The following is a 25,588-nucleotide window of genomic DNA, read 5'->3' as shown; positions in this document are numbered from 1 at the left end:
AGATTGGTTTGCAGCACATCACAGATGTATGGTTTTGTACCTGCCTGCATATTCACCCTTCCTCAACCCAATAGAGGAGTTTTTCTGACTGCATATTCACCCTTCCTCAACCCAATAGAGGAGTTTTTCTGCCTGCATATTCACCCTTCCTCAACCCAATAGAGGAGTTTTTCTGCCTGCATATTCACCCTTCCTCAACCCAATAGAGGAGTTTTTCTGACTGCATATTCACCCTTCCTCAACCCAATAGAGGAGTTTTTCTGACTGCATATTCACCCTTCCTCAACCCAATAGAGGAGTTTTTCTCTGCCTGGAGGTGGAAAGTGTTTGGTCACCACCCACATGACCAAATGTCTCTTTTGGAAGCCATGCGTGCCGGATGTGAGGACACGAGTCCAGAGGACTGCCAGGGATGGATAAGGCACTCCAGAAGGTTCTTCCCCAGGTGCATGGCAAGAGAAAACATTAGATGTGATGTTGAAGAAAACCTGTGGCCTGATGCTAGAGAGAGGCAGGATTAGCCCCTCAATTATTTGTTCGAATTACAGTATGTACTTTTAGTTTCTACCTTTTTTTACTGTAATTACTGTAATTCCGTAAATTACTACAGACTATTGAAGCAAACTGCTAATTTTCATTTACCTTAAAGAATTGTTATGTTCTAAAAATTTTAATAAATCATGTGAAAGAATGTCACTCTTTTCTTTGAAGAAAATATTACTTTGTATGAAGTCACTGAAATTGTTCAAACTGTAAAGATGAAAAGTTAGTATTTTCTGTATTGGTGTTTGATGCTAGTGTTTTTACTCTCAGTGTGTTCTGAGTGACAGTGTGTGTTATCTCAGTGAGGGTTGTGCATAGTGTTTGGCTGCACTGAGCGTGTTTTGAGCCATGTGTTAAGAGTTGTGTTGCTTGGAATGAGTTTTGCAGGTGATGTGAACTGTTTAGCTCAGGTGACTGTTGGTAATGCAGACTGTAGTTAGAGTTTTGCACATGTGACTCCAGTTGTGCCCACTGTCGTTTAGCAATAAAAAAAACTGTAATAATGTTAACATATCTTACATTAGTCATATCATATGTTTACAGTATACTGTATCTTATACCATCTACTGCATCTAGCCTATACCGCTCGCCCATCGCTCATCCATATATTTATATGTACATATTCTCATTCACCCCTTTAGATTTGTGTTTATTAGGTAGTGTTGGGTAATTGTTAGATATTACTTGTTAGATATTGCTGCACTGTCGGGACTAGAAGCACAAGCATTTCGCTACACTCGCATTAACATCTGCTAACGATGTGTATGTGACCAATCTAATTTGATTTGATTTGACAGTCCTGTAAGCCCTCATTTGCGTTTGTGTGTGTGTGTGTGTGTGTGTGGGGGGTTGTATGTGTTTGTGGGTGTGTGTTCAGTGTGAGCTATGTCTGGAATGCTTAATGGTCTGCTTATGGAACAGCCTTTCCCAGGACATTATCATGTTTAATTGTCTTGTAAAGGTACTACTCACCGGAATGTGCCTACCTTTGAACGTTGCAGGGTTAGCCGCATTATCTATCCTCCAAGGTAAATATTGCTATAGGCAAATCAGATGAATGAATCATTCTCAGGCATTCAACACCTGCTATGATGATGAGTACTATATTGAAATTGGCGATGATGAAAACATAGACTCAAGTTATCCATCAAGATAATTTTTTGGGCCAAACAGAGAGGACACATGCTCTGTACCAAAAACAAGCATAATCTGCCCCATTATGGCACCAATCACTGCAACTGGTCGCCAACATCATTTGGGATGTAGAGACATCACTGCAATAGAAGGTGCACTGAAGAAAGAAAAAACTAGTGAAAGAATGAAATGTGGAATGAGTAGTCCTGAATGCTGTTTTTGTTTTCATATCATTTTTCCTTGAGATGTATTTGGGCCAATACATTGTTCTAACATTCAACTCTTCACTCTACATTTATAAATCATTATTATTTTAAGGTTGAGTCTTGAATTAACATTGAGAGAGGGCGGGGGGGTCTTTTCAGGGGTCAGTACCTGGTAATATCAGGTTGTATGACGGTACATAGACCTAACAACTTCAATAAAACATTTCTCTGAACAGTGGAAAATAACCATCACCAAATTCACTGAGAATACATGACATAGCATGAAGAAACAGTACTCCTACTCACAGCTTTATTCTACAGACATAGAGAACTGATACTGTATACTGGCTGTTGAGGTGGACTTGGTGTTGGGTTTGAGGGTCCATTTATTTAAATTCCTTACGTCTTAATCAATGTGAAGAAGAGGTTTGGTACAAATCAGATGTCTGAGGATTATATTTATTTAATATTATATGAATCCTATGAATTTAAATGGCAAATTTGGGTGGAATCGACAAGCTTAATTTTAAATGGACTTTAAACAAAATAATGTTGAAGGAATAATTATATTATCTGTGTCTAACTACATAAACGATTTCAGAACAATCTGAGATGGTGCATGTTCGAATCCTCTTTCTGGTGCTTTTTGAGGTGGAACGGCCAAAAAGCATGCTGTCTAAAAGCCACGGAAATGAGAGTAATGAAAAACAAATTATCGTAACGAGTAACTATCACAGAAGGGCATGAGTCAAACTGTAACCTCTAAACCCAAACTCATCTCTGCTGCCCATTGGGGCGGCAGGGTAGCCTAGTGGTTAGAGTGTTGGACTAGTCAAAAGGTTGCAAGTTCAAATCCCCAAGCTGACAAGGTACAAATCTGTCGTTCTGCCCCTGAACAGGCAGAATAACCCACTATTCCTCGGCCGTCATTGAAAATAAGAATTTGTTCTTAACTGACTTGCCTAGTAAAATAAAGGCAAAATGAAAAAAATAAAAAAATTGCCATCGAATCCCACACATTAGGTCTGGACACATACAACTGGCTGTCACACAAGCCTGCATCTGACCCAGACACCAAAAACTCCTACATTAAAAATCATTATTATAAAATATTATTTTGAGGAAGATAGAAATAAAATGTCTCCCTCTAGAATGACCTAGCCAAGTGAAGTATGGCAGCTGGGCACATTAGACTTCACTCATAATATACAATATATTCATTATACAACGGAGGAGATGGCTGGCGCGGGAGGAGATGGCTGGCGCGGGAGGAGATGGCTGGCGCGGGAGGAGATGGCTGGTGCAGGAGGAGATGGCTGGTGCGGGAGGAGATGGCTGGCGCGGGAGGAGATGGCTGGCGCGGGAGGAGATGGCTGGCGCGGGAGGAGATGGCTGGCGTAGGAGGAGATGGCTGGTGTAGGAGGAGATGGCTGGTGTAGGAGGAGATGGCTGGCGCGGGAGGAGATGGCTGGTGCAGGAGGAGATGGCTGGCGCGGGAGGAGATGGCTGGCGCGGGAGGAGATGGCTGGTGCGGGAGGAGATGGCTGGCGCGGGAGGAGATGGCTGGCGCGGGAGGAGATGGCTGGTGTAGGAGGAGATGGCTGGCGCGGGAGGAGATGGCTGGTGCGGGAGGAGATGGCTGGCGCGGGAGGAGATGGCTGGCGCGGGAGGAGATGGCTGGTGTAGGAGGAGATGGCTGGCGCGGGAGGAGATGGCTGGTGTAGGAGGAGATGGCTGGTGCAGGAGGAGATGGCTGGCGCGGGAGGAGATGGCTGGTGTAGGAGGAGATGGCTGGTGCGGGAGGAGATGGCTGGCGCGGGAGGAGATGGCTGGCGCGGGAGGAGATGGCTGGCGCGGGAGGAGATGGCTGGCGCGGGAGGAGATGGCTGGCGCGGGAGGAGATGGCTGGTGTAGGAGGAGATGGCTGGTGCGGGAGGAGATGGCTGGCGCGGGAGGAGATGGCTGGCGCGGGAGGAGATGGCTGGCGCGGGAGGAGATGGCTGGTGCAGGAGGAGATGGCTGGCGCGGGAGGAGATGGCTGGTGCAGGAGGAGATGGCTGGCGCGGGAGGAGATGGCTGGCGCGGGAGGAGATGGCTGGCGCGGGAGGAGATGGCTGGTGTAGGAGGAGATGGCTGGTGCAGGAGGAGATGGCTGGTGTAGGAGGAGATGGCTGGCGCGGGAGGAGATGGCTGGTGCGGGAGGAGATGGCTGGCGCGGGAGGAGATGGCTGGTGCGGGAGGAGATGGCTGGTGCGGGAGGAGATGGCTGGTGCGGGAGGAGATGGCTGGTGTAGGAGGAGATGGCTGGTGCAGGAGGAGATGGCTGGTGTAGGAGGAGATGGCTGGCGCGGGAGGAGATGGCTGGTGCGGGAGGAGATGGCTGGCGCGGGAGGAGATGGCTGGTGCGGGAGGAGATGGCTGGTGCAGGAGGAGATGGCTGTCGCGGGAGGAGATGGCTGGCGCGGGAGGAGATGGCTGGCGCGGGAGGAGATGGCTGGCGCGGGAGGAGATGGCTGGTGCGGGAGGAGATGGCTGGTGCGGGAGGAGATGGCTGGCGCGGGAGGAGATGGCTGGTGTAGGAGGAGATGGCTGGTGCAGGAGGAGATGGCTGGTGTAGGAGGAGATGGCTGGTGCGGGAGGAGATGGCTGGTGCAGGAGGAGATGGCTGGCGCGGGAGGAGATGGCTGGTGCGGGAGGAGATGGCTGGTGCGGGAGGAGATGGCTGGTGTAGGAGGAGATGGCTGGCGCGGGAGGAGATGGCTGGTGCAGGAGGAGATGGCTGGCGCGGGAGGAGATGGCTGGCGCGGGAGGAGATGGCTGGTGCGGGAGGAGATGGCTGGCGCGGGAGGAGATGGCTGGCGCGGGAGGAGATGGCTGGTGTAGGAGGAGATGGCTGGCGCGGGAGGAGATGGCTGGTGCGGGAGGAGATGGCTGGCGCGGGAGGAGATGGCTGGCGCGGGAGGAGATGGCTGGTGCAGGAGGAGATGGCTGGCGCGGGAGGAGATGGCTGGTGCGGGAGGAGATGGCTGGCGCGGGAGGAGATGGCTGGCGCGGGAGGAGATGGCTGGTGTAGGAGGAGATGGCTGGCGCGGGAGGAGATGGCTGGTGTAGGAGGAGATGGCTGGTGCAGGAGGAGATGGCTGGCGCGGGAGGAGATGGCTGGTGTAGGAGGAGATGGCTGGTGCGGGAGGAGATGGCTGGCGCGGGAGGAGATGGCTGGCGTGGGAGGAGATGGCTGGCGCGGGAGGAGATGGCTGGCGCGGGAGGAGATGGCTGGTGTAGGAGGAGATGGCTGGTGCGGGAGGAGATGGCTGGCGCGGGAGGAGATGGCTGGCGCGGGAGGAGATGGCTGGCGCGGGAGGAGATGGCTGGTGTAGGAGGAGATGGCTGGCGCGGGAGGAGATGGCTGGTGCAGGAGGAGATGGCTGGCGCGGGAGGAGATGGCTGGCGCGGGAGGAGATGGCTGGTGCGGGAGGAGATGGCTGGTGTGGGAGGAGATGGCTGGTGCAGGAGGAGATGGCTGGTGGAGGAGGAGGTGGCTGGCGCGGGAGGAGATGGCTGGCGCGGGAGGAGATGGCTGGCGCGGGAGGAGATGGCTGGTGCGGGAGGAGATGGCTGGTGCGGGAGGAGATGGCTGGTGCGGGAGGAGATGGCTGGTGTAGGAGGAGATGGCTGGTGCAGGAGGAGATGGCTGGTGTAGTAGGAGATGCCTGGCGCGGGAGGAGATGGCTGGTGCGGGGAGGAGATGGCTGGCGCGGGAGGAGATGGCTGGTGCGGGAGGAGATGGCTGGTGCAGGAGGAGATGGCTGTCGCGGGAGGAGATGGCTGGCGCGGGAGGAGATGGCTGGCGCGGGAGGAGATGGCTGGCGCGGGAGGAGATGGCTGGTGCGGGAGGAGATGGCTGGTGCGGGAGGAGATGGCTGGTGCGGGAGGAGATGGCTGGTGTAGGAGGAGATGGCTGGTGCAGGAGGAGATGGCTGGTGTAGGAGGAGATGGCTGGTGCGGGAGGAGATGGCTGGTGCGGGAGGAGATGGCTGGCGCGGGAGGAGATGGCTGGTGCGGGAGGAGATGGCTGGTGCGGGAGGAGATGGCTGGTGTAGGAGGAGATGGCTGGCGCGGGAGGAGATGGCTGGTGCGGGAGGAGATGGCTGGTGCGGGAGGAGATGGCTGGTGTGGGAGGAGATGGCTGGTGCGGGAGGAGATGGCTGGTGCGGGAGGAGATGGCTGGTGTAGGAGGAGATGGCTGGCGCGGGAGGAGATGGCTGGTGCGGGAGGAGATGGCTGGTGCGGGAGGAGATGGCTGGTGTAGGAGGAGATGGCTGGTGCAGGAGGAGATGGCTGGTGTAGGAGGAGATGGCTGGCGCGGGAGGAGATGGCTGGTGCGGGAGGAGATGGCTGGTGCAGGAGGAGATGGCTGGTGCGGGAGGAGATGGCTGATGTGGGAGGAGATGGCTGGCGCGAGAGGAGATGGCTGGCGCGGGAGGAGATGGCTGGTGCGGGAGGAGATGGCTGGCGCGGGAGGAGATGGCTGGCGCGGGAGGAGATGGCTGGTGCGGGAGGAGATGGCTGGTGCGGGAGGAGATGGCTGGTGCAGGAGGAGATGGCTGGCGCGGGGTAGCCTATACAGTATGTGTAAGTGGGTTCTGTTTTTCTTGTTTTTCTTCTGTGTGCCTTGTCTCTGTTGTTGCATCTCTTAATATGGGTGAAAATTGTGAAATTACAATAAAAATACTGTTACAAAAAAACATATTGCCAGATTGGTTTTCACATCTGTTTCACAAGGTGTTCATTATTGTAAGGTTTCCTTTGATGGTATTTATTTGTTCCACATTATGCATTGTTGGACCTAGGACCTACAATAGATACATGTGAGCTATGTGAGATAGAGCAGAATCATAGAGCAGAATCATATTATTTCAGTGTTGATGAGGGAAGGGCAGGTTGAAATATAAACATGACAGCCAGACAAGCCAGTGTATGAATCAAATGGATTTGCATATGAATGGAGTGGAAATTAGCTGACTTCCTGATCTGTAAGGAAAGTAACTCTAATGTGTCCAGAAGATGACACGTTTTCTTTGCCATTTCCGAAACGTAGCAATGTTTAAGACATGGATGTCATGTTGTAATGTTAACAAGGTACCCAAAAGTAGTTTGAATTAATGTTTTCATTTTATTAGCTAAACTAAACTTGTTTAAACAGGGAATTGATCTAGCAACCTTCCGGTTATTGGCCCAATGCTTTAACCACTAGGCTACCTGCCGCCCCACATTTCACTGTACTGTCCACACCTGCTGTATTTGGCTATATGATAAATACAAATTGATTTGATTTAATTTTGGTTTGAAGACCTTTTTGCTTATCTACTGCGAGGAAACATCACCATGCACCAATGTACTGTGCAATCAAACATGTTTATAACCATGCTTGTAATCATGATAGAGGGCTACTATGTCTAGCAATAGCTATACATAGTGACCAATAATAACCATCTAGACACACAATCAAGAGATCTGTGAGAGGATGTTGCCTTTCGGATACTCACCTCAACACTGTCACCCACACTGAGTTTGTTTAGGCTATTTCAGGCCAAACAACCAACAGTCAACAGTCAACTCCTACTGAGAACATTTAGAGAGAGAAAGAGTTTCAGTAAGATGAATGCCCTCACCCAACCAGCCCCCCTCTATATCTCACCTCCCCCTTTGCCCACTAAGAGCCCCATCCAACAGCAGCTGCCTGCCACTGCACCCGAACGGAGGAAGTGCCGGAGTCGTCTGAAATGAAGCATAACAGCACAACAAATCATGTCCGGCCAGGAACCCCGGCCAGGGCAGAGAGAAGCCCCTAATGACAGGAAGTTGTATGAATAATAGAGGCTTGGGGATATGGGGATGTGGGGGAAGTAGCACTACATGCAGTTCAGTGGAGGCTGGTCGGAGGAGCTATAGGAGTACAGGTTCATTGTAATGGCTGGAATGGAATAAATGGAGCAGTATCAAACATAACAAACATTTAGAAACCACGTTTGACTCTGTTCCATTCATTCCATTCCAGCCATTACAATGAGCCCATCCTGTTATAGCTCCTCCCACCAGCCTCCGCTGGTGCAGTAAGAGAGTTGTGTCAGATTAAGGCAATTGGACTTAAACGAGGAAGCTGGAGAAAGCATAGTTCCTCCTTATTATTTTTAAGGTAGTGTTTATGGTTATGATTTCATATGCCAGACAGACACTGAGTCTTTGTGAGTCTGATGAGCAGATATAAAATGGGCCTTTGGTCTCTGTCCGAATCTCTGAAGACTTAAGGGGAAACTCTGTACTGACACACCAGAAACAAAGATTCTATCAAATGATACATCTGGACTGAACGATTACAGAATGAGAAACCTACATAAGCGCTATGCATACCCCCCTACCCTGATCAGCACTCAAATACCAGAGAACTGCATTTTTTTTTAACATGCTGGCTGCCTCAGACGCAGTTCCCATGAAATTGGTCCCTCTGATTCTTCAAGAGTCTCGATGGAGATGGCCCTCACTGTACATTGATTCTCTGAGAGCTGCCAAGGGTTGCTAGGGGCCAATTCAAAGGGCTGGTGGGACAAAGCGAGAGTGACAGTTCTATAGCTGACCCCCCCTCATTTGCCCCCTCTAAACCGCCCCTCCCTTCCAGTGCCAATATAAAGTGTTTTGTTTTCCTGTGGGTTTTCTTGAACCTGACGCAGACCATCATGCCAGATACACCCTCAGCTGTGTTGTGTCGCCATTGTTTCTGGATGGTATTAGCTTACTGAAAGTGAGAGATGTTGATGTACACGAATGGCTCTCAAAATAACTATTTGGTTATATGCACATAAAGCTAGTTAATGGTGAAAATATATCATTTCCACCTTATTATGAAAGTGTGGAATGAAGGAGGAAATAATGTTGTGAGGACCAGGACAGCTAGAATGGAACTGAGATTTCCCCCCATTCATCTGGTGGGGCTTTTTTTTAAACCTTTATTATGTGTATGTGTCTGTGTCACAGGAGGCTGCTGATGGGAGAACAGCTGATAATCATGGTCGTAATATGGTGCAGATGGAATGGCATCAAACACCTGGAAACCATGTATTTGATTGATACCATTTCACTTACTCCGGTCATTACAACGAGCCTGTCCTCCCTAATTAGGGTTCCACCAACCTCCTGTGGTGTGTGTGTGTGTGTGTGTGTGTGTGTGTGTGTGTGTGTGTGTGTGTGTGTGTGTGTGTTTCCCCAAAAGTGTTTGTACGTTCTTGAAGAGACTTTGAGGTACAGTTTGCTCCGTTTTGTGGGTGTGCCAGGGTGTGGCTTGAAGGCTGACTTATTTAAAAGCTAGAGGTGCATTTTGAAGCCACAACCCTATTTTTCAACTGGTCGTTCACCAGACTACAGCACCGTTTCCGTTCAATTGAACGTTCTATTACGTTTTTATGCACTGAACGCTGCCCTACATAGCCTGCTGGCGGACCTTCACCTTCTTCTCCACTTGGTACTTCCACTATTTTGCATGAGATAAGCCTACAGATCGTCCTCCTGGCCGTGAATGCGTGTCAGTGTTTCAGTGTGACCGTTTATGAGGATAAGTTTCTAGTGCAATTGGCTAAGTGAAGAAATCTTCGGGGCTGGATTGTGAAAAAGTTCTGCATCACTATGCGAGCGATTAACCTCGATACCTACAGCCTGTCACTGCTTACGGCCAAAGAGGACATTCTCAACCCCCGCTCATCAACCAACTGGTAAAGCTCTTTATTTCCTGCCAAGTGCCTGAATGTCTTTGCATGTTCTATTTAGTGAGCATTGCTCTTTTCAGAATTTCATGTCACTTTTAACTGTCATAAGAACGTTTCTAAATAATATTTGGATGGTTTAAAAATAGCCTACTCCTTCATTCTGCCCTGCGTGTTTTCGCGTTTAAAAGAAGAGGGTGTTGTGTAATTCAAGTTTGATTTAATTTTGGTTCCAGCACTGCAAAGGTTATGGAGGTGTTCAAAGGACAATCTAAAACGGTGCTGTAGGTGTGTCTATAGGCTATGTATAGTGGCAGACCGACAGTTACAATCAGGGCAATTCAGATGGCTCAGTTAGTGTAGGTAGCCTACCTCACGACCAACACAGGAGGACAGGCAGGTGTGTGGGGCATTAGTTCGTGTGCCAAACTGTTCAGAAGTGTGTGTATTGCGGCTTGCAATACAAGGCGTTTCTGCATGTGGGCATTCCTGCATCTGCAGGAACGCCCACCCTTTGAGCTTCCCATTGGTTCCTGCATGAACGCCCCCCCCCCCCTCCGGCATGCCATATTCATGCTTGCGTGACAGATTTCTCCTGATTGTTGATGCCATTCAAATGTGGGCCAAAAGGGAAATAAACTATTATCTGAGTTTTATGGGGTTGAAGTACACTGTCTACCGGTGTTCCAGCTAGCTATCCACCGCCTGCTGTCTACCAGTGTCCCAGGTAGGACACAGTGCCCTTCACTCCCGCCTGCCCAATTGTGGGCCATAATTACACCTATCTGGCTATCTACCTGTGTGGCACATGGTTGGACTCAAACACCTGTCTTGCACTCTGCTGCTGGCCTGGTGTGCAGTGTCTCGGCTATTCTCCAGGGCTCTTCGACTTTTATGCTTTGTGCTCAGCTCAGGTTTCTGCCTATATGGTGATATTTGTGTAATTTACCACTATGTAGAGGTTATCAAAGTTGGACAAAGTAATGGAAACCCTTCAGTAAATGAGGGATACAATGTATATTGAAAGCAGGTGCTGCAATACACGTGTGGTTCCGGAGTTAATTCAGCAATTAACATGCCATCATGCTTAGGGTCATGTATACAAATGCTCAGTTGCACATTATTTTGTCTACCATGGCTAGAAGAAGATATCTCGGTTACTTTGAAAGAGAGGTCTCAAAGGGGCATAGGGAGTTTAAAGTCTGTGTGTGTCTCATTCACCAGATCTCAACACAATTGAGCACTTATGGGATATTCTGGAGAGGTGCCTGAGACAGTATTTTCCACCACCATCCACATAACATCAAATTATCTTCTCTGCCGAACTTCTTAATGTGTGTGTTCTCTCGGTTCTGTTGACGTGATCCCACACAATTAGAGATAATAAAGATATGTCGCCATGGTGATGTCATGACTTGTGTGGTCCGCTTTGTGGTTAACCACCCATCTATCAAACATCCAAGGTTATGTAACCTAGTTGCTGTACATTCCAACAAACTGTTATAGGTCCTATGTAGTAAAAGTGTCATATGAAGATGTTGATAATCAATGAATGCATAATAGCTGCTCTATTGATTAAGAAACATCTTAAAACTAACTCAAATGTTGTCCATATTACTCTCTGGACAGTCTCAGCTGACATGAGTGGTTTCTCAGATATTTTAATTAAAAAGTATCCCTCCAACAAAGAGTAGCCAGACAGAGAAACGTGCAGGATCATGGAAGTGAACCTGACACTCAGCTTGGTGTTTTCCCCTCTCATCATGTCATGACTTGGAAGCTTCGTCGTCATGGTGACTTATCCATCCTGCATAAACATTGTTTTCTCTTTCTTTCTCTCTCTTTCTCTCTCTTTCTTTCTCTCTTTTTCTCTCTTTTTTCTCTCTTTCTTTCTTTCTCTCTTTCTTTCTTTCTTTCTTTCTTTCTTTCTTTCTTTCTTTCTTTCTTTCTTTCTTTCTTTCTTTCTCTCTCTCTCTTTCTTTCTTTCTCTCTCTTTCTTTCTTTCTTTCTCTCTTTCTTTCTCTCTCTCTCTTTCTTTCTTTCTCTCTCTTTCTTTCTTTCTCTCTCTCTTTCTTTCTTTCTCTTTCTTTCTCTTTCTTTCTTTCTCTCTCTCTCTCTCTCTTTCTCTCTCTCTCTTTCTCTCGTTCTCTCTCTTTCTCTCTCTTTCTCTCTTTTTCTCTCTCTCTCTCTCTTTTTCTCTCTTTTTCTCTCTTTTTCTCTCTTTTTCTCTCTCTCTCTCTTTTTCTCTCTTTTTCTCTCTTTTTCTCTCTTTTTCTCTCTTTTTCTCTCTCTCTCTCTCTCTCTCTCTCTTTTTCTCTCTCTCTCTCTCTCTCTCTCTCTCTCTCTCTCTCTCTCTCTCTCTCATACACACACAGAGAGAGGAAACCCACTCTAAAAGGCTGAATAACACTCTCTGCAAACTGTCTGGCTGGACTGAATTGTGAAGTGGGTGTTGCAATGACATCAAAGTTCCTGTGTGAGAGAGAGACATAGTAGGAGGTATACGAGAGGGCTGTTCTATAGCCTGTCCTCCCACACTTACACCATGTTGGTCTTGAGATCCCACTGTGTTATCTAATGTCCTTGTGAATGGGAAACAGCCCCTGTGAGGTAAGGCCTCTAGGAATAGGGAGGCTGACTATTTAACAACACCGCCCCAGAGGTCTCTCCGAGTTCCCTTTAATGACTTTAGACTGTTTCACACACAGCCTCCAATCTGCAGTATGTAGAGTGTGTGTGGAGCAGTAGTCTGAATTACATCAACATACGTCCTACTGCGTTCAGTTTTCAAACCAGATATTTACTGTATGTCCAAAGACACACATGGTGATGTACAAGGTTGCTTATGGAAATTGTTGAAGTAAGCTGTCAAACGTACACTGTGTTATCTCATACACTGTGTTCTGCTTTGTAACCTTACAGGTAACTTTCATAAAAGTACAGCTACGGATTATTTTAGCTACAGTAGATGGAGGGCTGAAAAATCCCCCTTTCTCACTTTTCATGACTCCAGAAAATAACTCAGTCAGTAGCCGTGCTCCTAATGGTGGTCAAAGGCAGACACACGGTCATTTACTGTCCATCCAACAGGACTGGGCACTGGGGACTGGGCACTGGGGACCTGAGGAACATTTCAAGATTGGAATGTAATTTCTCTGCCGTAGTTTAACAGTTTTCTTTTTTGTGTACTTTGTCAGGCAGGCAACATGCATGGGCAGAAGTGTTTAAGGCCTGCCACATAGACTGAGTATTGTTGTACCAATCCAGTAAACCATATGAAAACAGAGGAATATAAGCAGTGAGGCTCTACAAATGTTTTATCAGACTGAAAGTTTACAGCTCTTGCTCTGCACATTAGCTCATAGGATTCATATTGAGCTCAATAGGAGTGTGACTCCTATTCATCATCAGAGTTGGGTGTGGGCTGTATCTAACCATCTCTGGGCCCTGGTGACTTGGAACACTGTCAGACACACCTTGTTCTCCCCATTGCTCTTGGCAGACTGTGTGTTGACTGTGGGTGGGGGAGCATTTTTACAATTAGTTCTGACTCATTGCAAAGATTTGACCACTCCTGATTTGGATGGTGATAAGGTACACATTTGATTCCTTTCCAAACGTTCCAAAATAACCTTGTTAATTTTTTTGATGTTGTGTGGAAGTGTGATAGTGTTTTCAAAAAAACAAGTGAGATGTTCCCTTCCAAAGTAAAGATGAGATGTTTGTGAGAAGTTGCAGTGATTTGGTGTAATTTGTATTATATTGTGTTAAAAAGATCACAGCCAGTCCAAGGAAGATTGTGCAATCTGTGAGCTGTGGTGTATCCTATCATTTGTTGTGTTTGGTGTTCTCACACACACACACTTTGGTCTGAGTCCAGCGTGACACACTCACTCACACACTCCCTGTTCCAAGGGAGATGTTGTTGAAAGGACGTCTTGTTAGCAACAGGCAAGGACAGCTCCTTGTATTCAGTTCACACACTTTGACTCTCACAATGGAAGAACAAGAAATGCCACTGACCTTTGTCACCAAAAGTCTAGGTAGTAGGGAGAGAACTCATAATTCAGTTGTTGGCTATACAGGAGTATTATTAAGGACCTAATAGTTGAATGAAATGCTTGAATGAACAAGCCCTGTACCTTTGGCAACCCTCCAGTTCCCTCTCCTCTTCCACTCTTCTTTAGCATATTATTTCCTTATGATGTTGTTTAACCTGTTTGAATTAATACTGTATTAAACTGTGTATCCCCAGCCGGTGGATTAGAGGGTATGGGAATGTAATGCTATAATGCAGCTGTTCTAAGCCATTAAACAATCCACTGAGTCACCCCCCCTTTCCTGTCCTTACTGTCTGTCACAGTAAGGCCTTTGCTGTTGTGTGAGAGGACTCAAACCTGTATTGGAGGCCTGCTATCGGTTCCACAGGCTCAGCTCCTTAAGGGTGCCAGTGTTTAAGGTTACCTGGTAGAGGACTCAAACCTGTGTGTGTGTGTGTGTGTGTGTGTGTGTGTGTGTGTGTGTGTGTGTGTGTGTGTGTGTGTGTGGCATTTGCCAACCAAGGCGTGTGCACTGGTCACAGTCAGACATGAGTGAACCTAAACGACCGCTAACTATCTGGCTGCTATTTCCCGTTGGGCATTTCCATGGTGACGGAATTACGCTTAGACTCAGTTTTTTTTATTTTCACTTTAAAATGTATGCCAAACAAACAATTGATTTCAAAGTTTAATAAACAACCAGGACTACTTTGAACAATTTCCACAGAAACATTTACAAAAACTAATTTAGTGGAAGACCTGTGCAGATGCCAACTTTGGGGATGGAATTAGAGTAAAATCTCCCTCAGGGTTTTTATGTGACCACCTTTTCCAAAAACTCTTAAATATCAGCTCCGAATTAAGGTTCAGAGATGAATGCAGAAAGAAATGGGTGTCAGCTATGACATGACACATTGAGTTTGGTTATTAAACTACAGTAAGTTAAGTAGATTTCCACACAGTAAAGGAATGACATCATGGGTCCCTGATCTGTACTACACAGAAATACATAATACAAATGTTGTTCTTTGACATCACAGAGCAGCAGAGTACAGTATAATAACGCACATAACATTACAACAGAGGACAATATACTGTATTAAACTCTTTTCTTTACCGTATTGTAGTGTACTGTACTACTATGTTTTATTGAACAATATTGTGCTCTACTCACTGTACTGTACTCAGTACTTTACTATATTGTGCTCTGCTCACTGTACTGTACTCAGTACTTTACTATATTGTGCTCTGCTCACAGTACTGTACTCTACTGTGCTACGTTCTCTACTGTGCTATCCAAACTTGTGAAACATATGTCTATGATAGGTTCAGATTTGTTCCAGTCAGTTGTTAACATCAAGGCCAGGGTGGACTGACCAAATTTCAACTACTTTTCAACGTCCGTAGACGTTCGGTGTCGATCAGTGGGTGAGGATGCTGGTTACAGAAATGGAAAGAGCGGGGGCTCATGGGTAGGTGTCAGAGAGAGCTGGGAGAGGTGACATTAACTGGAGAGAGTGAGGGGTTGTTCAGACTGTGTTAACACTCATGGTTTGACCACCAGATGAAAGAAGGAGATATAAAACCGTTATGAGCTGAACATAACGGTATGCTGGTGGAAGGAAGGACAGTAGCAGGTGACCCAACTGTGGTTCATGACTATTATGATTTCCCATTGAAGCCAATTCAGTTGCAGTAATTCCGTTAATGATTTTTGTTGGTAATTCCGTTACCAATTTGGTAACACTTAATTCATAAACAAAGTTGATATGAGTAAAATCACTATAACTAATATGATAGGTCTACCATTACTTGTTAATTCTGTGAACTTTCATTATCCTTCCTCCTCATGAGGGAGAGAAATGAGAAAATATCTTCAAGATATATGAGTTTTTGGTATTAGAAATACAAGCCACAAGGCAGTGTTTACAGAAGGTAAACAATTTCTCAAACTAAATGAAAGTGTTGATATTTTGTTGTCATGGGTCTTTACCTCACATTATTGTTTTCATGTATTTCTTGATTTTTTTTAAAATCCAGAATTCAGACTTTACTTATGCCAACTATTTAAGATGAAAAATGTTTGGGAAATGTATCTGACTTCATTTCCCAAAAATATAGGCACTTAGCTTTCATTTTACATCCAATTTGATATACTCTTATGAACTTCGCATGTTGGTGCTCATGGGTTCTTTTACATGGAAATGCCCAGTTATCCCAATGTCTGAGTCACTGAGAGCTTAGTGTCATTGCTACTTAACACACACACACACACACACACACACACACACACACACACACACACACACACACACACACACACACACACACACACACACACACACACACACACGTCTCTAGCTGTGCTTACTCACGGTTACACACCAGATTCCCACGGTGGGATGTATCCTGGAGATAAGATTGAACCCATCTATAAATGAAGCTAACACTCGAAGGCCAGTCCTCATTCCTTGTTTAGTTAGTCAATCCCCCACTCCTGATGAGTGGAATAATATGTCTTTCTTCACTGTACTGAATGTGTATATGGATGGGTGTAGGGTGGAAGAGAGGCTAGAGAGAATGGGGGCTTGCTCAATAGACATTCAGAAAGAGATGGATGTCATACAGACATATGCATCAGCCTCTCTGCCCCCTACTTTCCCAGGGGATGCTCTAGCTCCCTACTTCCCCAGGGGATGCCCTAGCTCCCTACTTCCCCAAGGGATGCCCTAGCTCCCTACTTCCCCAGGGGATGCCCTAGCTCCCTACTTCCCCAGGGGATGCCCTAGCTCCCTACTTCCCCAGGGGATGCCCTAGCTCCCTACTTTCCCAGGGGATGCCCTAGCTCCCTACTTTCCCAGGGGATGCCCTAGCTCCCTACTTTCCCAGGGGATGCCCTAGCTCCCTACTTTCCCAGGGGATGCCCTAGCTCCCTACTTTCCCAGGGGATGCCCTAGCTCCCTACTTTCCCAGGGGATGCCCTAGCTCCCTACTTTCCCAGGGGATGCCCTAGCCCACTACTTTCCCAGGGGATGCCCTAGCCCACTACTTTCCCAGGGGATGCCCTAGCCCACTACTTTCCCAGGGGATGCCCTAGCCCCCTACTTTCCCAGGGGATGCCCTAGCCCCCTACTTTCCCAGGGGATGCCCTAGCCCCCTACTTTCCCAGGGGATGCCCTAGCCCCCTACTTTCCCAGGGGATGCCCTAGCCCCCTACTTTCCCAGGGGATGCCCTAGCCCCCTACTTTCCCAGGGGATGCCCTAGCCCCCTACTTTCCCAGGGGATGCCCTAGCCCCCTACTTTCCCAGGGGATGCCCTAGCCCCCTACTTTCCCAGGGGATGCCCTAGCCCCCTACTTTCCCAGGGGATGCCCTAGCTCCCTACTTTCCCAGGGGATGCCCTAGCTCCCTACTTTCCCAGGGGATGGCCTAGCCCACTACTTTCCCAGGGGATGGCCCTAGCCCACTACTTTCCCAGGGGATGCCCTAGCCCACTACTTTCCCAGGGGATGCCCTAGCCCACTACTTTCCCAGGGGATGCCCTAGCCCCCTACTTTCCCAGGGGATGCCCTAGCCCCCTACTTTCCCAGGGGATGCCCTAGCCCCCTACTTTCCCAGGGGATGCCCTAGCTTGCTGGCATCCAGATATGTGGGTGGCAGGTTGATGAGGGTGCTGTTTAAATCAGCTTTGAAACTGAAGAGATGTTCGTCTTTAAACAACTGCCTACTGCTCTCTTAAACACGGTCTATGCGTGTCGGGTAATTTCAGGTCTGGCACGATGAGACATGACTATTATACAACCATGCAACCAGTGCGCGTGTGTGTGTGTGTGTGTGTGTTTTATTTTGTGACTCATACGAACATATTTATCCTTCAAACCAATTGTCCGTAATCCAGATTTCCTCTAGAAAGTGTTTCCAATGGAACTACAATCCCTCTGTAACCCAGTGATGTTGAGCACAACAAAACATTGTTTTCTAGTGATCCTAGATAAAGGGATTTGGACTCTCAAATGGAAACGTAGCCTCTTGTCTTTGTTGCGCGACACAATAGTACTATACAAATACTATGCAAATAGAACTGAATGGAAATGAGTTGAATTTCCCCGATCCTACCTACTGTCCCGCAGTGCAATGTGTTATACAGTACAAGGGGTGTTTCAGGCAGCTGTTGAAAGCAGCTGTGTGTCTCGCTAAACATAGGCTGATCTAGAGTCAGTGCGAGACGTGTGTCAGGGCCCTGCCCTCCTGAGACACTACTCTGGGACTGATCTAGAGTCCGTGTGAGATGTGTGTCAGGGCCCTGCCCTCCTGAGACATTACTCTGGGACTGATCTAGAGTCAGTGTGAGACGTGTGTCAGGGCTCGGGCCTCCTGTCTAAGCTAGACAGAGCATGACAACACTATCCATATGATTTAGTCAACATGTACAGTGCCTTCAGAAAGTAATCATACCTAATGACTAACACATTTTGTTGTGTTAGTCTGAATACAAAATAGGTGAAATTGGGGTGGGGGGGTCAATACTTTGTAGAAGCACCTTTAGCAGCGATTAGTCTTTTGGTGTAAGTCTCTAAGAGCTTTCCACACTTGGATTGTTGAATATTGCCCATTTATTATTTTTTAAATTCTTCAAGCTCTGTCAAATTGGTTGTTGATCATTGCTAGACAACCACTTTCAGGCCTTGCCATAGATTTTCAAGTAGAAAACTTTTAACTCTTAACTCAACTACTCAGGAACATTCACTGTCTTCTTGGTAGGCAACTCGAGTGTAGATTTTGCCTTGTGTTTTAGGTTATTGTATTGCTGAAAGGTGAATTCATCTTCCAGTGTGTGTTGGAAAACTGACTGAACCAGGTTTTCCTCTAGGATTTTGCCTGTGCTTGGCTGCATTCAGTTTATTTTTTTCTCCTAAAAAAACTCTCCAGTCCTTAACAATTACAAGAATACCCATAACATGATGTAGCTACCACTATGATGCAGCTACCACTATGCTACCAACATGATGTAGCTACTACTATGCCACTATGGAAATATGGAGTGTGGTACTCAGTAATGGGTTTGCCCCAAACATAACACTTCTTATTTAGGACAGAAAATGAATTGCTTTGCCACATTTTTTTGCATTATTACTTTAGCGCCTTGTTGCAAACAGGATGCATGTTTTGGAATATTTGTATTCTGTACAGGCTTCCTTTTCACTCTTTCAATTAGGTTAATATTGTGGAGTAACTAAAATGTTGTTGATCCATCCTCAGAGTTTAATGGCTGTGATAAGAGAACTAACTGTTTTAGTCACTGTTGGCCTCCTGGAGAAGTCCCTGAGCGGTTTCTTTCCTCTCTGCATGCTGAGTTAGGAAGGACGCCTGTATCTTTGTAGTGACTGGGTGTATTGATGCACCATCCAAAGTGTAATTAATAACTTTACCATGCTCAAAGGGATATTCAATGTCAGATTTTTACCTTACCCATCTACCAATAGTTGCCTTTTGTGAGGCATTAGATTCAACCACAAAGACCAGGGAGGTTTTCCATGTTTGAAATTCACTGCTCAACGGAGGGATCTTACAATTGTCTGTATGTTTGGGGTACAGAGCTGAGGTAATCATTCAAAAATCATGTTAAACACTATTATTGCACACAGTGACTTGTTAAGCACATATTTACTCCTTATTAAGGCTTGCCATAACCATAACAAAGGGGTTGAAAACGTATTGACTCAAGTCGTTTCAGCTTTTAATTTTTATGAATTTGTAAAACTATCGAAAAACACAATTCCACATTGACATTATGCGGTATTATGTGTAGGCCAGTTACAAAAAAAAATCTAATTTGTATTAATTTTAAATTTAGGCTGTAACACAATGCAAAATGTGGAAAAAGTCAAGGGCTCTGAATACTTTCTGAAGGCCCAGTACATAGACACACACACACACACACACACACGGCCTCCATCCATTTCTCTTGTGGGAATGGAAACACTGTATAATGCCATAAAGCAGACTGCGCATTTCCACTGTGCTGCTGGGCAATACCATGGTAACAGAATTACGCTTAGACTCACATGTTTCACTTTAAAATGTTTGCCAATTAAAAGCCATTGATTTCAAAGTTGAAAAACCATACAACTCTATACACAATGACTACTTTTAACAATTTACACAAACACATTTACTGGAAGAATTATACAGATGCAAAGTTAGTTACAGAATTCTTGTAAAATCAGGGTTTTATGCGAACATGTTTTCCCAAAACTCTGTTAACTCTCTGCTCTTATCTAAGATTGAAAATTGTCTGCAGAAAGAATGGGGTGTCAGCTATGACATGACACCTTGAGCTGGAAGAAATATCTATTGGTTATTGGACTACAGTAGGTGAAGTGGATTTACATCCAGTAACAAAATTGTGGTAACAGGTCCCTGATCTGTACTATACAGGAATGCATAATTATGAATATCATTATTTTCATGGTGATATATTCTGAATACTGGAGGTACACAAAGGTAGAAATATGCAATATCCTTCTTTTGCATATTTGGGTATTATTCTACCCTCTGGCTATTATTCTAATGAACTGCGCCTCAAACAAGACCACATCTGAACCAATCACAGACATCTATGTTTCACAAGTTTGGACATTACAGTACGATAACAGTAGAGTACAGTAAAGTAGATCTGTTCAGTAAAGTACAGGGCTCCCGAGTGGCGCAGCGGTCTAAGGCACTGAATCTGTGCTAGAGGTGTCACTACAGACCCTGGTTCAATTCTAGGCTGTATCACAACCAGCCGTGATTGGGAGTCCCATAGGGCGGCACAGCATCGTCTGGGTTAGGATTTTGCCGGGGGTAGGCCACCATTGTAAATAATAATTTGTTCTTAACCGACTTGCCTAGTTTAAATAAAGGTTAAATTTAAAATAATTCCATGGTGTCTGCAGTTTTTTGTTTTTTCCTTTCAATTAGTTCTCTCACGTCACCCCGCTCCTCCGCTCTCTCCACTGGCTTCCAGTTGAAGCTCGCATCTGCTACAAGACCATGGTGCTTGCCTACGGAGCTGTGAGGGGATCGGCACCTCAGTACCTCCGGGCTCTGATCAGGCCCTACACCCAAACAAGGGCACTGCGTTCATCCACCTCTGGCCTGCTCGCCTCCCTACCACTGAGGAAGTACAGTTCCCGCTCAGCCCAGTCAAAACTGTTCGCTGCTCTGGCCCCCCAATGGTGGAACAAACTCCCTCACGACGCCAGGACAGCGGAGTCAATCACCACCTTCCGGAGACACCTGAAACCCCACCTCTTTAAGGAATACCTAGGATAGGATAAAGTAATCCTTCTCACCCCCCCCTTAAAAGATTTAGATGCACTATTGTGAAGTGGCTGTTCCACTGGATGTCATAAGGTGAATGCACCAATTTGTAAGTCGCTCTGGATAAGAGCGTCTGCTAAATGACTTAAATGTAATGTAAATGTAATTAGAACCTAGACAACTCGGTGGGGGAGGGGGAGTTCCTTACTAATTAGTGACGTTAATTCATCAACCAAGTACAAGGGAGGAGCGGAAACCCGCAGACACTCAGCCCTCCGTTGAATGAGTTTGGGTTGGAACAACAGGGAAGCAGTATTTCTGACTCAAGAGTTTTAGTGAAGATCCACTATCACTGAGTCTGACAAGAATTGTCTGATAATGATTGTAGTTCCGAAAAGAAGATAAATAAACTTAGGCTGTAGTACTGATAAGCATGACATGCAAGTACAAACTGTTTACTTGACTGTAGAGTAAGGCCTGTAAGCATAACATGGACAGCTTTTCAATACGGGTTCAATACGCTAGGGGACTTGTACATAAGCAATGTAGAAATGTCTACAGAATATAACCAGCATAGCATGAACGATTATACACAGATGACAGAAAATAGCTTTGCACCACGAAAAAGAAATGCTAACAAATGGCCACTGCTAATAGGCATGCTAAATACCAATGCATTCTGAATGACAGACGCTAATGATAGCGGGAGCATGAACTCGCTAACAAGCTCAACATAAATGGTAATTACAAACAACAATGGGGCTCCGAAAACAAGACATCATATGGAACTTACTTTTAGACTCACTATAAAACATCAGAACAGCGAATGTATTGGGACCACAGGAGCAAAAGTGTTTATTAGAAGGGAAAACATGAAATGCTGTCAGGATGGTGAAAGCAGGTTTTCTGACATCTGCCCTGCTCGTGCTGGGGTCCTACACTGAACTTCCCAGGAATACTGATTGCTGATAGGCTAACATAATACTGACTGGCATGACCTTGACCAATAAGAACTAAAGGAATGTTGGGGTCTTATAAATAGGAGGCTGAGGTGAAGTCTTTTTTTTTTTTTTTCATTTGACACTCAATTTGCTCCTATGAACTTCGCATATTGGTACTCATGGCTCCTTTTTAAATGGAAATGCCCTGCTTCTGCTGCATGGGCTGAGGCTCAGTGTGGAAATGATGCTCGTACAGTCAAGCCTCAGCCAGACCTCTGGAAAGGGATCATCTCCTGGAGATGTTTCTGCTGCTCTGACTCAAAGCAACAGGAGTCCAGTCCAGATATGACCTGAAAAGTTGATCACTGCTGCTGACTCAAATCCTTCTTTTTGTTAGCCAGTTGCTGTATGAGGCAGCATACACCTCCCTTTAGGGTTTTGTGTCAGTGAGCTGGCCCACATTGGCTCATCATGTGTCAAACAATGTTATGTAGAGTGAAGACTTTGACGAGTGATGTGAGGGGTTCTATCTGAGACGAGGTGTGCTGTCTCCTTCTTGTATTCCGGAGTGTTTACTTGACTGGAGTGTTCTTTGTGCTTGTGCCAAACCAGAGCTAGCCCCAATTGACAGCATTTAATCTCGCCACAATGTTTGATGGATAATACCTATGATGTTCAATAATTCTAGTGTTATGAAATCATCAGGCACACCCCTCTACTTCACCCTCTCCCTCCCTCTTCGCTTTTCTCAGCTCAGAGCAGTCTGACAGTGTTTAGTAGCGTCAGAGCTGAGTATGATAACGTGCTAAGTGATTTAGCACTGTAGTGGTAACAAAACAGACAGTGATACCATAACAAATTGAGGGCTGGCTAGCTAGCTAGCTGTGTGTTTCTGCGGGAGCCTTGGCTTTACACTGGGACACTAAGTTTGTCTTTTCTGTCTTATTTGTTCTTAGGGGGGCTTGAGCGCCATTGTCATGGCAGCCCTACTGGAAGGGCCAAAGTTTTTGTTTGTTTAGTTGAGTGACTGAGTAGAAGGGAATAGATGAGAGAGTGATTGATTTAGTGTATAAAATGGAAGGAGGCCTGTGTGTGTGTGCGTGCAGGACATCCTGGACAAAATGTCAGAGCGGTCCCAGAGAAGTGCTACTTTAGAGGGGCCTGTCTGGCCATCAGTCACTCCCCTGCCCCCCTACGCTGTCCCATCATCAGCTGTAGAGAGGGTGACCAGTACCCCCCCCTCTGAACACACCGTACCCTCTCCCTGCAACCCACATAGGGAAGAGGCTATCTGTAAACAGCAGCATGCAACCCCTGTATGCACTTTGACCCCTCTCAACCTTTGGCTGTAGTGCTTGTTTGAATTCCCAGAGCTCCTTACCAGTAAGCATCCCCCAGAGTGTTGTCTAGCCCCCCCCTGAACACACATATGTGCCCCAAATAGTACACTCCTATCATCATCAGCGCCTGGAGTATAGAGCTGTTCCTCTGAGAAGTTTGGCTGCAGTGCTGTACAAACAGGCAACGTGCTCCATTGATGTACATTGTGAACAGAATTCAACAATCTTACTCTAGGCCCAGTGTGGGCTGTAGACTGTCAATTCACAACGTCAATAGGCTTTTCACTCACGTTTTGGGGTGATCTGTGATTAGTGTTCCTGTAGTGTTGATTCCATATAAACATGGCAGCATCCCAAATGGTACCCTGTAGTGCACTACTTTACATACTAATCCTATGGGCCCTGGTCAAAGGTAGTGCACTACATAGGAAATAGGATGTAATTTGGGATGCTACCCATGCCATGTGGGAGCTGGTCTGGTCCTCCTGTCATCACCTCCTGTTAACTGATACATACACCAGGGGAGGTGTAGACTGCATCCCCTTAACATGGACAACCCTGGATGGTGGCTAGGAAACACATTTCTATTGGTCTGCATTTTTCTCTTCCCATGCAGACTGGAATATTCTGCTGCATGCCCTCAAAATAATGATTTCTTAATAATATTATACACGTGCACACACACACTGTATGCGTGGCCGTTAGGATTAGACTACAGCAGCGTGAGGACTGTGGTAACCAAGTAATGAGTGTTCAGTGCGATTAGAAGAGAAAGTTATTTTGGGATTAGTAACTACTACCTGTAGCAGGAGATTTACTGTTGTACAACAATACACTCCATTCAGAGCACCCAGTCCATGACACTACAATGTTTAACGAGAGCTCAACTCTTCCTGATAGTCTTGGTTTCAATTGAGATTAGAGATTCTATTTTGTGCCAGGTTTAGATAACCTGACAGGTAAAGAAAACGGGATGTTTTTGATGAGGGACTCCTTTCCTTTCCTCCTTTCCTCCTTCTCTCCTTTCCTCTCGCCCTTCTTCCTTTCCACTCCTCTTCTTCTCCTCCTTTCCTCCTCTCCTTCTCCATTCCTCTTTTCCTTCTTCTCCTTTCCTCCTCCTTCTCCTCTCCTTCCTCCTATTTTCCTTCTTCTCCTTTCCTTTACTCCTCCTTTTCTCCTCTCCTCTCCTTTACTCCTTCTCTCCATCTCCTTTCCTCTCCTTCTGCTTTCCTCCTATCCTCTCATTTCGTCCTTCTCCTCTCCTTTCCTCCTTGGCAGAAATATATGTTTATTTGGATCATCATGTTTTCAGGCTCTCTGGCTCTAGGTTCTGCTGAGAGCAGACATTTCCATTCCTCCCTCGACATTCCATCTGCTCTCCCTAAGCCATCCTTTCTTTGAAACTTTTCTCTATCCCCTTCCCGTATCTCTTTCTTCTTGGCAATGGGCATTTTCATCAAAAAGAACCAATGAGCGCCAACATGTGAAGTTCGTAAGAGCATATCAAATCAAAGCTAAGAGTATACATTTATTTATTTAATATATATATACACACTGCATTATCAAAAGTATGCGGACACCTGCTGGTCGAGTATCTCATTCCAAAATCATGGGCATTAATGTGGAGTTGGTCCCCCTTTGCTGCTGTAACAGCCTCCACTCTTCTGGGAAGGCTTTCCACTTGATGTTGGAACATTGCTGCAGGGACTTTATTGAGAGCGAGTAAGCCCTCTCGCTTCGCCTCTTCCTCTCTGCTAAAAAATGTCACCAGAGAAAGCATCCTAGCGAGCGAAACAGTGCCCCACTATATGTAGCCCATGTATCTGATGCTGTCTGGCTAGACATGGTATGACATGCCATACAGCATCAGATACATGGTCTTCACATAGTGAGACAGAGGGACGCTGTTTGGCTCTGGGCGTCTCAGTCAAATAAATGATCAATATTTCAATATTTTATTTGGACAGGCAAGGAGGTATGGTAGGGCGGGCCAGGCCCCCGATAGGTCCTCCCATAACGCTGGACCTGAGTCCTTGTGCATAGTTGTATCGTTTGTTTAAACTTTGAAATCATTGGGTTTTGTTTGAAATACATTTAAAAGTTAAAAAACTGAGTCAAAGCTTGTCACGTTACCGTGGAATTGCCCGCTTGTCTTTTTGAAGCACTCTGCCTCTTGCCCTTTTTGTCTGTTGATTGTCTTTTCTCCTCCATTGCCTCTCTGTCCTGCTTCTCCATCCCCTTTTTATTTCTACAATTCCTTTCCCTTCTGCACAAATACTGTAACTCTATTGGCCTGTAATGGCTACTCGGCGGAGTCCTCCCTGA

The 25,588-nt window shown here is 46.2% G+C and overlaps 1 protein-coding gene across 1 annotated transcript in view; it reads left to right on the top strand.

Moving 5' to 3' along the window:
• The first annotated feature begins 9,222 nt into the window (after positions 1-9,222).
• si:dkey-40c11.2 (drebrin-like protein B) overlaps positions 9,223-25,588 on the top strand; it is a 54,528-nt gene continuing 38,162 nt past the window's right edge. The window contains exon 1 of the mRNA XM_035784878.2: positions 9,223-9,646. Coding sequence (XP_035640771.1) covers positions 9,561-9,646 — 86 coding nt within the window. The 5' untranslated portion in view covers positions 9,223-9,560. The remainder of the gene's footprint in view (positions 9,647-25,588) is intronic.

This window comes from Oncorhynchus keta, chromosome 14, assembly GCF_023373465.1.
Source record: "Oncorhynchus keta strain PuntledgeMale-10-30-2019 chromosome 14, Oket_V2, whole genome shotgun sequence".
NCBI classification, from domain to species: domain Eukaryota; kingdom Metazoa; phylum Chordata; class Actinopteri; order Salmoniformes; family Salmonidae; genus Oncorhynchus; species Oncorhynchus keta.
This window is presented reverse-complemented; position numbering and strand designations above follow the sequence as displayed.